Source organism: Pygocentrus nattereri, chromosome 8 (assembly GCF_015220715.1).
Source record: "Pygocentrus nattereri isolate fPygNat1 chromosome 8, fPygNat1.pri, whole genome shotgun sequence".
Classification (NCBI taxonomy): domain Eukaryota; kingdom Metazoa; phylum Chordata; class Actinopteri; order Characiformes; family Serrasalmidae; genus Pygocentrus; species Pygocentrus nattereri.
Genome location: NC_051218.1, coordinates 24,185,928 through 24,200,654, shown reverse-complemented (window position 1 = coordinate 24,200,654; position 14,727 = coordinate 24,185,928). Strand labels below are relative to the sequence as shown.

The window sequence follows — 14,727 nt, the reverse complement described above, 5'->3', positions numbered from 1 at the left end:
CTACATGAAAAACTGCACTTCCTAAATGTGGTTATATTATGTCACATTTTAGTGTGATTTCTCTGTTTTTTGTTTTTTTTGTTTTGATTTGTTTGTTAGACTTTACACAGATTTTTTTCATTTCAATAAAGAATGACTATGTGTATGGTATGACATTTTCAGTGGCAATTAGGAGAGGACACAGGCTAAAATAAATGTCCTTCACAGGGCAGCAGTGCTGGAGGCAACTATTAGTCACAATTACAGAGCACAAGCAGCCTTTTATATTCCCTGACATGTTTGATTCACACAACGTACCATAAATAAACTATAGGAAATCAGCTCTTCACAGATTTATTTATACATATTGGCATAAGGGTGAAATAGAGACAGCCTCTTTCTGAGCTTAAACCCACAGCAGCACTTCCAGCTTCATTCTAAGCCACAGACTTTACGGTGTTTGCAACAGATGTTTCTCCCTAGAGTCTCAGTGCCATCGGCTGCTGTGTCACTTTATTTGCTGGACCACCAAATGTTGGCTCTGGAACATCTAATGGCTGTGTAATTGTGTGTGTTGATGTGTGTCTGGAAGCTGGTTTTTTTTGTGTTGAACTTTCCACAAGAGTGTGGAAAAAAAAAGAGAATATTTTGGAGTAAGTCTCCATGCCACATTATTATTCTCCAGCACTAAGCTCTCGTTGTTATGAATTATGCTATTCATTCTTTAGGATTTATCCCCACTTACTGCACTACTGTGAAATAGGAAATAATAAATTAAAATAATATGGACGCCTGTGCAATTTTGAGTTTTAAGAAGAGCTCAGTACCTCCATTCCCTCTCATTTTACCACTTCATGTATTTTTGATTCTTAAGCTGATAATAATGAAGTATGTATTTCTTGGTCTCTATTGCCTACACAAAAAGAGTGCCTTATGAATCCCTATTCTGAGACTACTGTAAGCATAATTGATTTTCTCTCGCTTCTACTTCGCCAAGGCATGAAAATTTGCCCAATGTGAATGTGTATTCTCTGTAACAGTTTTAGTCTGTGGTTCAGTGGAGTTTGCTGTGACTTTATTGCACCCTTAATTGCTGCGTAATGATGTCTGTGAATGTTGTGAGTTGTACAGTCTCTGTTTTCCATTGAATGTGGTGCAGTCCCAGGCAATAACACATGTAACAAAGACAAACTGCCCTTCACAGATAAACCTCTGTACCATAAACCATAACAAAAAAATATGCTTCCACACTGTTAAATGCAGCATTGTATTATTAAGACTTTGCTAGGCTGATGTAACGTATTGTACTTGGCTGAAAGTGATGTAGTATTCTCTCAGTTACACATCCTGAGACACACTATGCATTGGGCCCGTCAGCCCTCCCTCTTGCTCTTTGCCACAGCAACGGCCTTCTCTCCATGCTCGTGATTGGCTGGGCCGATGAGGGCTTTTGTCTTTGCCCTTGCTTGTTATTATTGTTTATCTTGTTTGTCAATCACTCGGCTTGCCTGCCATATCCGGCACTGGCCTTCATACATATTCATGAAGCCTCATTACCTGGCTTGCTGGATGGCTGTGGGGCCTGGCAGCAGTGCCAGCCTTTGTTCCTGGGACTAACAACAGGTGACTGGAGCAGCCCGGCGTATTGTTGCCCATCATTTGCATGGTGTAAAGTGCACATGTGGGACAGGACGATAAGTATGGAAGTGCACGGGGCCTCCAGATTACTACTTAAGCAGAGGAGGTTGCTTGCCCCCTTGAGCTTAATTGAGGCTTGAGTCTGGCACTGTGCTCATAGCCTCTTCTGCATCAAATGCTAATTCGACAGGCCAACGTGAAACACAGTTGGTGCAGGTGGGTAAAAAGCACAATAGCAGGCACATTAACCATAAACAACACAGAGGTGGGCACCACATTGTTTACATTTTAAATGAGCCTCTAAAAAGAATGTCCCAAGCCCTAGGTACAATACACGTGTACACACCTGTGCGCGCGCACACACACACACACACACACACACACACTCACAAACATCTACACAGTGCACTTGTGAATTGAGAAAGGGCCTGCAGCTTGTTGTCAGTAGTGAGCTGTGAGAGATGCTTACTATGGATTCAGTTCTCACTTGGGCTGCCAGTCAGATTTTAAAGTACATTTTATTGAACACATTCAGAGAACCTCACTCAGCTTTGTGTTTCTTATGCTGAATGAAATTAGAGATTGATGTCTTCTGGTGACATACAATACTGGGCAAAAGCCAGAGACAATTTATTTAATTTACATTCACAATGACAATAATATAGTTATTATTTTTTAATTATTTTTTTATTATTATAAAGTTATTTATTTTTCATAAAATATTTCTGAGGAGATTACAGTGAAGATACACTAATATATGTTAAATGTAAATAAACAAAAAACAAACAAAAAAAAGTGGCTTTCCAAAACTGGAAAAATTAAAAGATATAGAGAAAATGCAACTCCTAAAAACAGTGCAAGACCTAGTAGACCACCCAAACTGTGACATTCAGATTCAATATTTCAACAGTAACAGTATATCTAGCCCCACTCTTGCTTCAGAACTGAAAAATTACAGGAGTTGTTATGTGAATTTTCTCAGGATGGACAAAAGACAAAAAAGAAGAACATTCTCAATTCAAAGAAGCTTCTAAAACTTTCGATGTGGTGGACAGATTTCCAAGACGATTTCATAAAAAAACTGAAAGACGTCTTTGGAAAGAATGGAATCTGTAATCAATCAATCAATCAATCAATCAATCAATCAATCAATCAATCAATCAACCTTTATTTAGTCTCTGAGAACATTGAGTGTGCCCCTCGTTTACAATGTTGCCGAGTAAGTACAGAATAAGGGATTGATAATGTGTAAGAACATATCAAATGATAAAAGTAAATTTAATAAATGAAGTAAGTATAAAAAGGGAAACATTAATAATAATAATACACAAAAATATAATAAAACATATAAAACAGAAATTGAAACATACATAAGATGTAAAGGTTAATAAAATCAGCTCAAAGTAAAACAAGACGATAAAAAAATGCTGATATACAAATGTATTAAAATGAGAAATATTGATAAAACAATAATAATTAAAATAATAAGAATACTGAATTATAATGGATAAAATAAATAAATAATAAAATAATACATAATAAATTAATGGAACTAATATAATGGTAAAAAATAAGGTAAAACAGTGGCAGGCAGAGTGGAGGTGGTTAGAGAGTAGAAGTTTAAAATGACCAGGTGACACCAGCAGTATTAAGTTCCAGCTCGCTGGTGCACTGCAACTAAAAACAGATTTTCCCAGTTCAGTAAAAACCCTTGATACCTGGCATGTGATCAAGCTGCTGGATTGAGTCTGATAAATACCATCATTTACAGATATCATTGCAGTAATATATTCTTGCAAATGGCCAGAGAGAGTTTTATAAATTAAAATAAACCGGTGTGTTTCCCGTCGTGTAGCTAGTGAGGGCCAACCAACTTTCTCATACAGTCTGCAGTGATGAGTGTTATAAGGGTCTCCAGTGAGGAACCTCAGTACAGAGTGATAGTGATAGAGTCCAGTGGTTTGAGGGAACTGGCAGATGTGTGTTTGTAAATTACATCGTCGTAGTCCATGACAGATAGTAAAGCTGCCTCAACAATTCTTTTTCTAATATACACGGGGAAACAGGATTTATTTCTATATAGATAACCAAGCTTCTCTCTACATTTGCTAACCAATTTATTAATGTAGAGTTTAAAAGTGAGTTTATCATCCAGTCATATGCCAAGGAATTTATACTCTGTGACTCAATGTTGGATCCCGTCAGGGTTGTGATATTTACAGAATTAAAATCTGTATTAGTTCATCTGGAAAATAGCATGAACTTAGTTTTCTTAGCATTTAAAACCAGTTTGTATTTACACAAAGCAGCTGTAGAGGTGTAATACTGTAGAGCATTGAATAGTCAGCTGAATAGTATAAAACCGTGTCATCTGCATACAGGTGTACTTTGCAGTCTGAGGCAGAGGCAGCAAGTTCATTAACATATATATTGAATAAAACTGGGCCCAAAATTAAACCTTGTGGTACTCTTTTGGATACACTCAAGAAATCTGACTTGTAATTACTCAGTGCTACGCATTGTTGTCTATCTGAAAGGTAATTTTGGGTCCATTTTAGTGCATTTGTATCAAAGCCAATCTCAAGTCCCTTAGAAGAAGAGTGTGATCAACTGTATCAAACACTATTGATAAATCAATAAAAATGGCAGCACAATGCCTCTTCCTGTCTATGACCATGTATAGATCATTTAAAACCAGTGTGGTAGCAGAAATGGTGCTGTGTCTTTCTCTAAAGCCAGATTGATAGTTAAACAGGACAGAATTTTTGTGTAGAAATGATTTAAGTTGACTATTTATTAAAAGTTCTAATATTTTAGCTAAACAGGACAATTTTGAGCTTGGCCTAATGTTATTTGCTGCCTCATCTCCTTTATGCAGGAGAGTTACATGAGCTATTTTCCAGATCCTGGGAATTCTGCATGATAAACGAGAGAGATTAAAAATATATGTTATGTATATTAAATAACTGGGGCTGCTAAACACAGGCAGTAAGGGTCCAGCCCATCTTCACCTGTAGTTTTACGTGGATTAATAGTAGTAAGAAATTTAGCTACTTTGATTGGAGTGTGAAGAAACCTTGGCTCTGTGTAGCAGTAGAGTTGTTGTCAGTTTTATCTGACTGCAGATTCGAGTCTGTATTTTCAAAAATGTGCCCAGCTGCAGCAAAATACTACAGATTTCCTTCTGATCACATATCAGCGGATCATCAACTATAATGTTGGTGGAAGGATAGAGGAATTGTTTTAAAAAGATTTTACAGTTTTCCAAAAGATCTGAGTGTTTGTAGAGCTGGTAATCAGGCTGAGATAATAATCTGATTTGACTTTCTAAATGCAGAGGTACACCTGTTTCTCAATTGTCTGAACATGAGCCAGTAGACCAAGCTTTATTTCTGGCTTTAAACAATGAGGAAGCTTCACTAGAGAACCAAGGGACGGTCTCTTATTCTTTGCTTTTTGTAGGGGGCATGTGTATTTACCACTGTTAGAAATTATTTGCTAAAGTGGTTTAGTGGCAAGTCAACATCTGGAATTTCTAGTGTAAGGTGGATTTCACTCATTGCTAAGTCAGATAGAAAAGCTTTTTCACTAAAATGTTTAAAATTTCTTCTAACCACCATCCAAGAGCCTGTTTTGTTCTTGTAACTGTTTCTAATGCATCCAGTGGGGCAGTGGTCACTAATACCAAGGTCAAAGACTGCTGAGGCAACAATTCTGTCCATTTTGTTGCACAGAATTAAGTCTAGCAGGGTAGATTTGGTGGGATCCTTCGGATTTGGGCGTATTGATTCCATGACCAATTGTGTGAGGGTAAGATTTCCACATATTTCCTTTAAGTAATCAGATGCATTAGAGAGCCAGTTAAGATTAAAATCCCAGAGGACCAGCATTTCAGCAGCGATATATTGTGATAAAAGAGTGGCTATTTCATCAAGAGCAGAAGATAATAAATCCAAAGGTGGACTGTTAAATAGTAAAAACTGTAATATTATATTTGGTTGTTAAGGCTTCTGTATAATTTCTCTGTCAAATGCTGAAAATGAATAACTTGTGCTTAATAGCCATTTTGACTAAACATTAAGATTGGTGGGCTGGGGGGGCTGCAGATAGGGTAGCAATCACACTGGGGCCCACAGGAACCAGTCACTGATGATCATTATTGAGCCCATGCTTTGTATACCACAATTATCCACCATTGACACATAGAAAGATATAATTTTAGCTTCCATCAACTTGAGTCATATTTGTATGGGTGGAGAGGAGAGTACTTTTTGTGCACTGGGGCCCATACAATTCTATTTAAACCACTGCTGTCTTCCTCACATCTCTTTCTTCAGCAGATGGACATGTAGTACTGACTCAGATCCATGCCATTATGATGAGGGCCATCAAATTAAAAATGCTTAATTTTGTTTTCTTGTGGAGCTGCCCTCACTTTCACCTTTGTTTTGCTCCACATCCTGTCTCACTATGTCTGAAGCATTTCATTTGCTTCCTTCTCTTCTTTGGTTAACATCCTCCAATCCCTCCCTACATAACCAAGAGGAAATTTCACAGATTGCACAGGTGTCTTCACTCTGTACCTCATGAAAAATGTCGTCAGAAAGACAAAATTAATGTCATGGCAGGTCTGTCAGCTTTACTAACTCTATCCTTCACTGAACCAAATATGAACCATTTTTTTTGTTTCTCATTTAATTTAATGCGATTTTAAACGTTACGTCACGTTGCTGTTCTCTAGGTTAGCTTAATTCCAACAGCACAGCCCACTAAGGTGTCACTTGTTGTGGCCGTCAATAAAAATTAGCCTCTTGTGAAAGTCTTCAGACATTCTAGACAAACTACATGCAACTTATGTTGTATGGTAATAGTCTACTCTTGTTTATAGATCTCAGGTAGAGGCAACATATTTAGCCTGAAAATTGTCTCATGTGTACAAGTAGATGGATTTCTACTGTTAATGAAAATCTTAAACTTCACAGATGATCCACATGTGGTAAACTGACCAACTTTAGTTTGTGAAGAGTGGTCTATCACTGTTTTTCAGTCCTGTCTGTAGTATAAATAGTAGATGTAACATGATTAGCCTGATAATTGGAGTGTTGCATCTTTAAATGATGAGATACAGCTGCTACCAAATAGACCAAGTAGACTGAGACTGAATCGTAACCAAATGGGTTCGGGACTATTTGCGTTGGTGTCATGTTATTTAGTCAGCGCTCCGTTTTAGAAAAATACCATTTGAAAAGCATCTGCAGTAGGTTTTTGTAAGATAGACTGACGCATCTCGTCTAGCAGACACCATGCATAGATTTTATTTTGGGTAGAATGTGTTTTTTTTACCACATGATGAGGAAATAAATAACAAAAAAAACAAACAAACAAACAAAAAAAAAACACTTCATGGCATTAAGTTGTGTTATGTATGAATGCATCAAAAACTCCATAAACATTTTATCAGTCTTCCAAGTATAATTTTAGCCATGAGTATCTAATTGAGAGCATATGTCTGGCTTGGATTTATATGCTAGCTTCGGTGCGTTTCCGGGTTTTCTCTGGTATCGATTTAAATGGAGGTTTCTCAGATGGTTTACCGAAAGCTGTGCTGGAGGCCTGCTGAGAAGTCACGGCTGGAAGACAACAGTCTAACGTTTCACATTAGCATTAGACAGAGACAGTGACAGAGCAGCATGCAGTGCAGAGTTCTAAAATGAAGGAGAAAATCAATTAAAAATGGTGAGAAAAATTGGCAATCATGTCTGTCAGACCTGCATGAAACAAACATGGCTACTCCTTCTAGACAAAAAGGCCAGTGTTTAGTATTGGGAAGCGGTGGGGTGGACAGAAGAGGAAAAAGAGTTACAGCCCTCCTGTGTCCACTTGTTCATCTCTCCTGTTGTCTGAATTCTTTGAGTTTAATAAAGAGTTTATTGCTTGGAGAACATTTTTATTGATTGTGCTGTCCCTGTGACTGTAATTCGAGATGTGTTGATCTGTCTTTTCTGACTTTACTGTAGGGAATAAAAGTGTGAGATTTATATTTCACCAAGCAAACTGTTTCCTTTTTTCCCCCCATACCTCTGGTTTACTTAATTAGGATAATCTGATTAACAAATTATATTGTTACAAAGGTATTTATGAATATATTGCATTAATGTATGTATCCCTAAAGTATATGCAATTTTATTTAAAATTCGGAATACAATTTCTATCCAAATGAACGAGGTGGATAATCCTCTAAATAATATGTTAAATAAAAGATTAATATCCTTGTAAACACCTGAATCCGATTACACTCTAATAGGAATGTGTAAGTACGTTCTGCACATCATAGCGAAAGGTTTATAGCGTTCAGCAAGGCGGAGCAGAAACTGGTCTGCAGAGAAGACGAAGTTTATGCTCTGATCTTTAAAAGACGGCGGTGGGACGGACGTCCAGCTTATGTGTCTCAGAGCACAACGTCTTGCTCTCGCCGCTTGCGCACACCAACTGGAAACTGATCTCACACTGACTGGGCCTCACGTGATGTTCGCTGTCATGGTAACGTTTACCCTAAGCACTACTCTACGTATGCGCCTCATTTTGCATCAGATTACTTGCAGTGAGCATGTAAACGAAGATTTTCATCAGATTGTTGAATAGAGTGTGCATATACTGGGGCAGTCGTGGGCTGGATGTTAGGGACCCAGCCTCGTGACCGGAAGGTCGCCGGTTCGATCCCCAGAGCCGACAGCACATGACTGAGGTGTCCTTGAGCAAGACGCCTAACCCCCAACTGCTCCCCGGGCGCTGCGGATTGGGCTGCCCACTGCTCCGGGCAAGTGTGCTCACTGCCCCCTAGTGTCTGTGTGCTCACTAGTGTGTATGTGGTGTTTCACTTCACGGATGGGTTAAATGCAGAGTTGAAATTTCCCCGTTGTGGGACTAATAAGGGTCTCTTAATCTTAATCTTAAACACCTCAGTCTGAATCTGTAATACGATTGTAATTGTAATTGTAATACGATCGGATTGGCAAAAATCTTTGCATGTAAACACAGACACTTACTCCTCTATCGATGAAGATGTCGCGCACGGTCAAGTCTTAACACGAACTACGGATGACTCACAGGGCCAAATAGAATTTGCGTTAACGGCACTATTTTTTTAATCGTGTTAAATTGAGAATGCTAATAAATTTAAAATAAATAAAGTGTTTTCAGTCGACTTTGCTGTCAGCCTGAGACTAACCCAGCCCTTAGTAGAATCTGATGCTTTTTGAGGCTTTAAAGACACAGAATGTATGTTGCAACAGAGCTCAAACATCCCCATTAAAGTGCATTAATTTGGAGCAGGTTGAGTGTGTTTCTGGAACGTGAAATAAATTAAGCGGAAGCGGCTTGATAGCAACAGAGATCAAAGTGTGTTGCTGAAGGCCCTACAGATACTGCCATTCTGTCAAAATGTTTATTGAACCAGAACATCTATCTTATTAGAACTCTCTAAGAGATCTCTCTCTCTCTCTCTCAAAATGTCCTGATCTAATAATTCTGTCTTTCAATACTTCAATAATGAGTAGCAACCAAAGCCAGTACAATCTGATATTTATATATGTATAGATAAAAAAACCTAATAATAATAAAAAGCTGCACAGTTTAGGTAAGACATATAAGCTATTGTAAATTTTTAGTGTATGAATGATGTGACTGTCTAGTCTGGTAAGTTTAACATAACTGTGCTTAGCGAAGGGTTGTGAATACATTTTCATATTTCCCTAATATGTGAGCAGTAGGCTGCTATCTTTGGTGCATACAGTACAGCAGAACTTATCCAGCCTAGCTTTGTTTTCAGCCAGTCGTGAGTGAAAAACATGGCAAGTGTGCGTAATAGCAATGCGCTCACATTTTATGTAAAAGGCAGCCAGTTCAAACACAGTCAAAAAAATTAGCAGATAATATGGTTTTTGAAATTACAAGTTTTAATTTTTTTTTTTTTACCAAGGCTTTGGTAAACTGCTTGCAGAGATGACATTGCCTGGCTTTAATGAAAAATATAATGTAGTTGTGGAGAAAATGAACAACTGCAGATGCTGTGTGAAGGCTTCAGGTGCTGTACTGCCCATATGACAGCTCTGTAAACTCTGTGGATGAAAACATTGTTAGAAAGCTTGTGATTGGTCTTAGAAAAATAGTCATGCTATCACTCAAAGATGGATCATCTAAAGCTAAACTGCAGAAATTGTACAAGCTTGTAAAACTTGTTAATTTCTGAAAATGCCAATATACTTAAATATACTTATGCATTACAGGATGTCTGTCAAGTGAAACCAACAGAGTAACAATCACAGATCAGCCTTCATTATTATACAGCATTTACAGATCGTTCTTCAACGCTCAACTCCCTGCTGTAATTCAGGGTGTGGTTTTCTTCCCACTTTACATTCTTCTAGCATTTTTTTTTTTGGGTTGTTGACTGACAGGCAATCAAGGAGAGAGTAAGAGTAACGAGTGACTGCATGCATGTGCCTTTCCCTGCTGTGAGAACCCAAATGGCTGAGTGATTATCCTGGCAGGGCAGTCGACTCAGGGGCTGCTCCACTCTGTGCTGCGCTCCCCCAGATGCAGATTGTGTCTGGAGGCCTGGAGAGAGCAGTCTGACTCATCTTGGTTTGGGATGCGCCTCGCAAAACCTGCCCATATGCCTCTGCCTTTGTGTCATTTACTCAGTACATGGGGTTCTAGTAATTAAGAAAGCCACAGACAAATGTAATAACAATCAACAGTACCATTTTTCCCTCACTGCTCTATCCTCCTTCATCTCCTCCACCCTCTGCCTGCTTTTCCCCCGTCCGCGTATTCTACAGCGGTTCACTGTGTGCTGCTGAAAAGAGGGCCAGAAGAGGCGCCAACAAACCCTAATTGCTTGTCTCCTCTCTGCAAGTGGCGGCAGAGAAAAACAACTCCAATAATCGGATTCAGGGGAGCATTAGAAATGATGATTTCTGTGGCTGAATGGTTTGCTGCTGTGTTGTTGTGTTTCATTCAAAATCAATGATACATTGTGGAGGGGAGCTTTGTTCCTCAGCCAAACTGCCAAGCTAATGTTACTTAGACTCTGTCGAATGAGAAAAAGACCACTTTGTCACCGTAATCCCTCCCCTCAACATTGCAGATCTTTGCTGCTCGATTGCAGGCCCCTTTTCCTGCAGCTCCCTCAGTACAGTTATTTAATTTAGCATTTGAGACAATAGAGGTAGCCCTCAGTTTCATTCACCCTTCTTCCCACCCAACAGGTTACCAATAAACTGTGTTTTGCTATGTTTAAGGTTCGAATAGCATTTGTTTCCAGTTTTCCTACTAGATGTCTTTTGGGGAAATGTGTTAGCTTGTCAATGCCGCAATTGCTGTAAACAGTCCTGTTTTCTGAGGGACTTTTTTGGATCTTACAAAAAGAACAAAGTGAAGGGTTGTTTAATCAAAAGTAAACTTTTTTTTCCTTGAGACTTTCACTCTACACATCTGTCATAATGGTTACCCTAGAGAGCAGTGCTCAGCTCACTGGAGCAAGAAATTATTAAACAGATACTTTACAGTAATTTAAAAGGTTCTTGTATATTCTAGATTTTTTTTTCTTGTTGGCATGAGATTATAATCTACTTTTTCTTTGCAAAATCCCAGAGATCCGTATTTTCTTCAAGACAGTATTGATCAACACTTTCCTTCTCTTCAGTATACCTAACTGCATGCACCTATATTCCAGGGTTATTCATGTCTATATTTTAGTTCTAGTCAAAAGTCAAAGCGAATTTAGGCTTTATCCTAAATATTCATAGGTATGAAAATAATATGTACAATAATATGACTGACTGATTGATTTAATGTTTTGTTTGTTGTTTGATTTATTTTTATTTATGCATCAATGTATTTATATTAGGCCCCATACAATATGAAAATGATGTGGCTAGTGCCAATTTAAATAGTCCGATAATAGCAATAATAATGAATAATAATAATACATTAAGATATTACATTTCAATTTTGTAATCCAGTGCTTTTAGCTACCATTATAAGCCACAAGAAGTGGCTTTTCTACCGTTTTATCTGCTATTTTCCATTAATAATATGATTTCCCAATGCTGTCACTGCGTTTATTTGAAATGTAGTGAACATGATCCAACAAAACTGAAAATTTTAGGATGTGTGTACAGTTTATTTAACAACGTGCCATTTTGAACAAGCAAATACATCTATATTTATATAAGGAATATAGGAATAAAAGTCACACATCAGTTCCATTTTATCAGTAATTTGATTTGATAAGCACTTGCTGATCCGAATGTGGTCATGTGTTCTCTCTTTGAAAACACAGTGCATCCAGTCATACAGACTGAAAGCTATGGTTCTACCTACTGACATTTATGGCATAACTTAACTGTTGACATATGATTTTTCAGACCCTTTTCCTCAACTCAAATACAGACATGCACAGTGTCAATCAACATAAGTATTGTAACACTAGGGTGGGACTAACCAGAATTTTGGTTTTAGTTAATTACCTCTAAAAGGTCTGTACCTATCACCACATTGTTGGTAGTATTTTCCAATACAACCACTGTTTTTTTTTTTAAACTTCATTATGACAACAAAATGGATGAAGAGGGAGAGGATTTTTAGAGAAAGGGTAGCAGTGTGCTCTGCCATGATAATTGACCTACATCACTCACAGTTGACAGTTTACAGTAAGGCAGCATATTAAATTTCATTCCTGGAGGTCTTTAATGCTACAGTGTCTCCATTAGACAACTCATCTGATGGGAAATAATGTACTTTTCACTTTACCAGATGTTTTACAGTCACACCTTCATACAAGCCATCAACAGAAATGGGGTGTTCTTAGCTTACTAATGACTGCTTAGATGGCAAATGCCATATTAGGTATTCAGTGGCACTTCCAGTGTCTCCTCAGTCAGCAGTGGCCTTACAGAAGCCGGTTACCCAGCCCCGCTCAGCCACATTCCTTCTAGGCTTCTTGCTCATGCCAGCCAAATTAGGGGACTAATGAGAGAGGAAGCTTCCAGAAGTCTAGGAGAAGGGCGCCTCTTCTGTGTTTTAAAAAAAGAAAAAGAAAAAAAGGTCTCCATGCTTCTCTTCATTTACTCTACTGACCTTTATCTGCGCAGTTAACATTTATGGAAAATGAAGGTTCTCTCACTTTTCTTCATCATCCTCAGAGTGCCTTTTAGGAATAATTAGAAAATTAGACAGGCAATATGAAATTATTTTTGGGGGGTAGGGCAACAGTGGACCTCACTTTAATAGTTGGAGCACAAGTGTTTTTCCACTTTGCTATAAACCCTCACTAAAATGAATCGCACACATGGCAGGACACATCACCTATTCATATAATGTAGAGCTTGCTGTACTTGTATTGTCCATCAGTGTAACATCATCAGCTAGCAGCAAAGCTTTATGGTGAAGAGCTTGCCATAGTTCTCTCCACCAACACGGTGAAGTGATGCCTGAAATAACACCCACATTGAGGCAGGCATGAATATTTCCCTTTGAGTTCAGCTGCGAGAGATTTTTAAGACAAATCGGTCTGTAGACTGTTGGAGAAAGACTGTTTTATTCACTGCCTCTTCGTTCTTTGCATAGTGAGATACCGGCAGGAAATAGTAGGTGAAGCTGTGAGCATTAGAGAGCCTGTACATAAATCATGAGTGAACTTTAGAGGATAAGCTTAAGGCACAATAGATGCTGTGACCCCTTCCTCATTTAAAATCAGGTTTGTTGCTTCGTGCCTATGGATGCTTTGTTAAATCTGTTCTTGGGCTACATTATCAGTCTATTTGGATATTACATTGCTATTTGGATAAAGGGACTTTCAGTGGATTACTTAAACTTAATTGTTGAAACTAGATTGAGCTAAGTCATGACTGGTTGTTGGTGCTCTGATATTTGTGTCTCTTAAGTATGAAATTCTATGAAAATGTGATTATATGGTCAATTACCAGTTACTACCATTGGTACAAAATAATATTTAAGCATTTTAAATATGTACACATTGAAATCATTTCACCACAAATATTTCACAGAAAAAAAAAAACTTTTTTACTCCACCTCTTTTTTTTCTCAGTTCATGGTTTTGTAAAGAACCACTTTCTTTAATAAGAAGCCCTTGAAGTACTTTGTTTTTAATAGTGTATATTTTGCTATGGCTCAATTCAGTATGAAGTTCACTTCTACTTTCATATCTCATGTTTGTGTTTGTTTCTGCAGAACCTGATCAAGAACCTGCCAGAGCAGAAGGAGCTGAGTGCTCTGGCTGAGCTAAAGAACGAGTACGAAGAGCTGTGTGAGTCCGAGCAGTTTGGCATTGTGGTGAGTTCTGACTCCAACCCTTCGACCAGCACTCAGGTCCTTCGGGACAGGCAGCGAGAGGATGCATTTCAATTGGCTATTGATTATGTCCTTTTGTTTTCCTAAGGTTTCTTCTCCTTTTGGCCCTTGCTTTTCTTTCTCCCTTTTGATTCAACTCTCCCTCTATTATTGCCTCATTTTTTCCATCTCACTCCAGTGCACATACCTTCACACACATCTCTGTTCCTCGGCATTTTTCTTTCCTTTTCAATCTTGTTTTTTTTTTTACACTTTCTCTCTGTGACACCAACTTCGCCAAACCCCCCCCCTTTCTGTTTCTGATGTAGCTCACACAAGTTGCTCTCCACGTCTGTGTGAAGGATTCGGAGCTGAGATGCGGATGGGGAGAGAACCGGGAAATTAAGAATAGAGCCGTTAAGAGGGAGAAAGGAGGAGAGAGAGAAAGAGAGAGAGAGTGAGTGAATGAAAGACAGGGAGCGCACAGGAGAGAGAAGACTGCCTTCAGGCTCTGTGCAGGATCAGTGCTATTCAATATATAAAGAGATGCAGTAATGTATAATTAAAAGGCCAAGAATATAAAGGGCATTTTTTATGACAAGTCAAATCTGGTAGCCTGGTTGTGACTGACAGAAGTTGTGATTTTGATGAATAATAAAGAGCAAGGCAGTGCTTGATTTTAATACAGAGTATGATTAAGTCTCCATGTTTTCAAAGTGTCAGAGCCCTTTTAGTTGCTACTTGTGTGCCTTATTG

The 14,727-nt window shown here is 38.3% G+C and overlaps 1 protein-coding gene across 9 annotated transcripts in view; it reads left to right on the top strand.

Moving 5' to 3' along the window:
* Positions 1–14,727, top strand: part of diaph2 (diaphanous-related formin 2) — a 472,316-nt gene that overhangs the window by 268,260 nt on the left and 189,329 nt on the right. For all 9 annotated transcript variants that reach the window (XM_017698456.2, XM_017698459.2, XM_017698458.2 and 6 more), the window contains one exon: positions 13,873–13,974. In XM_017698456.2, the coding sequence (XP_017553945.1) occupies positions 13,873–13,974 (102 nt within the window). The remainder of the gene's footprint in view (positions 1–13,872; positions 13,975–14,727) is intronic.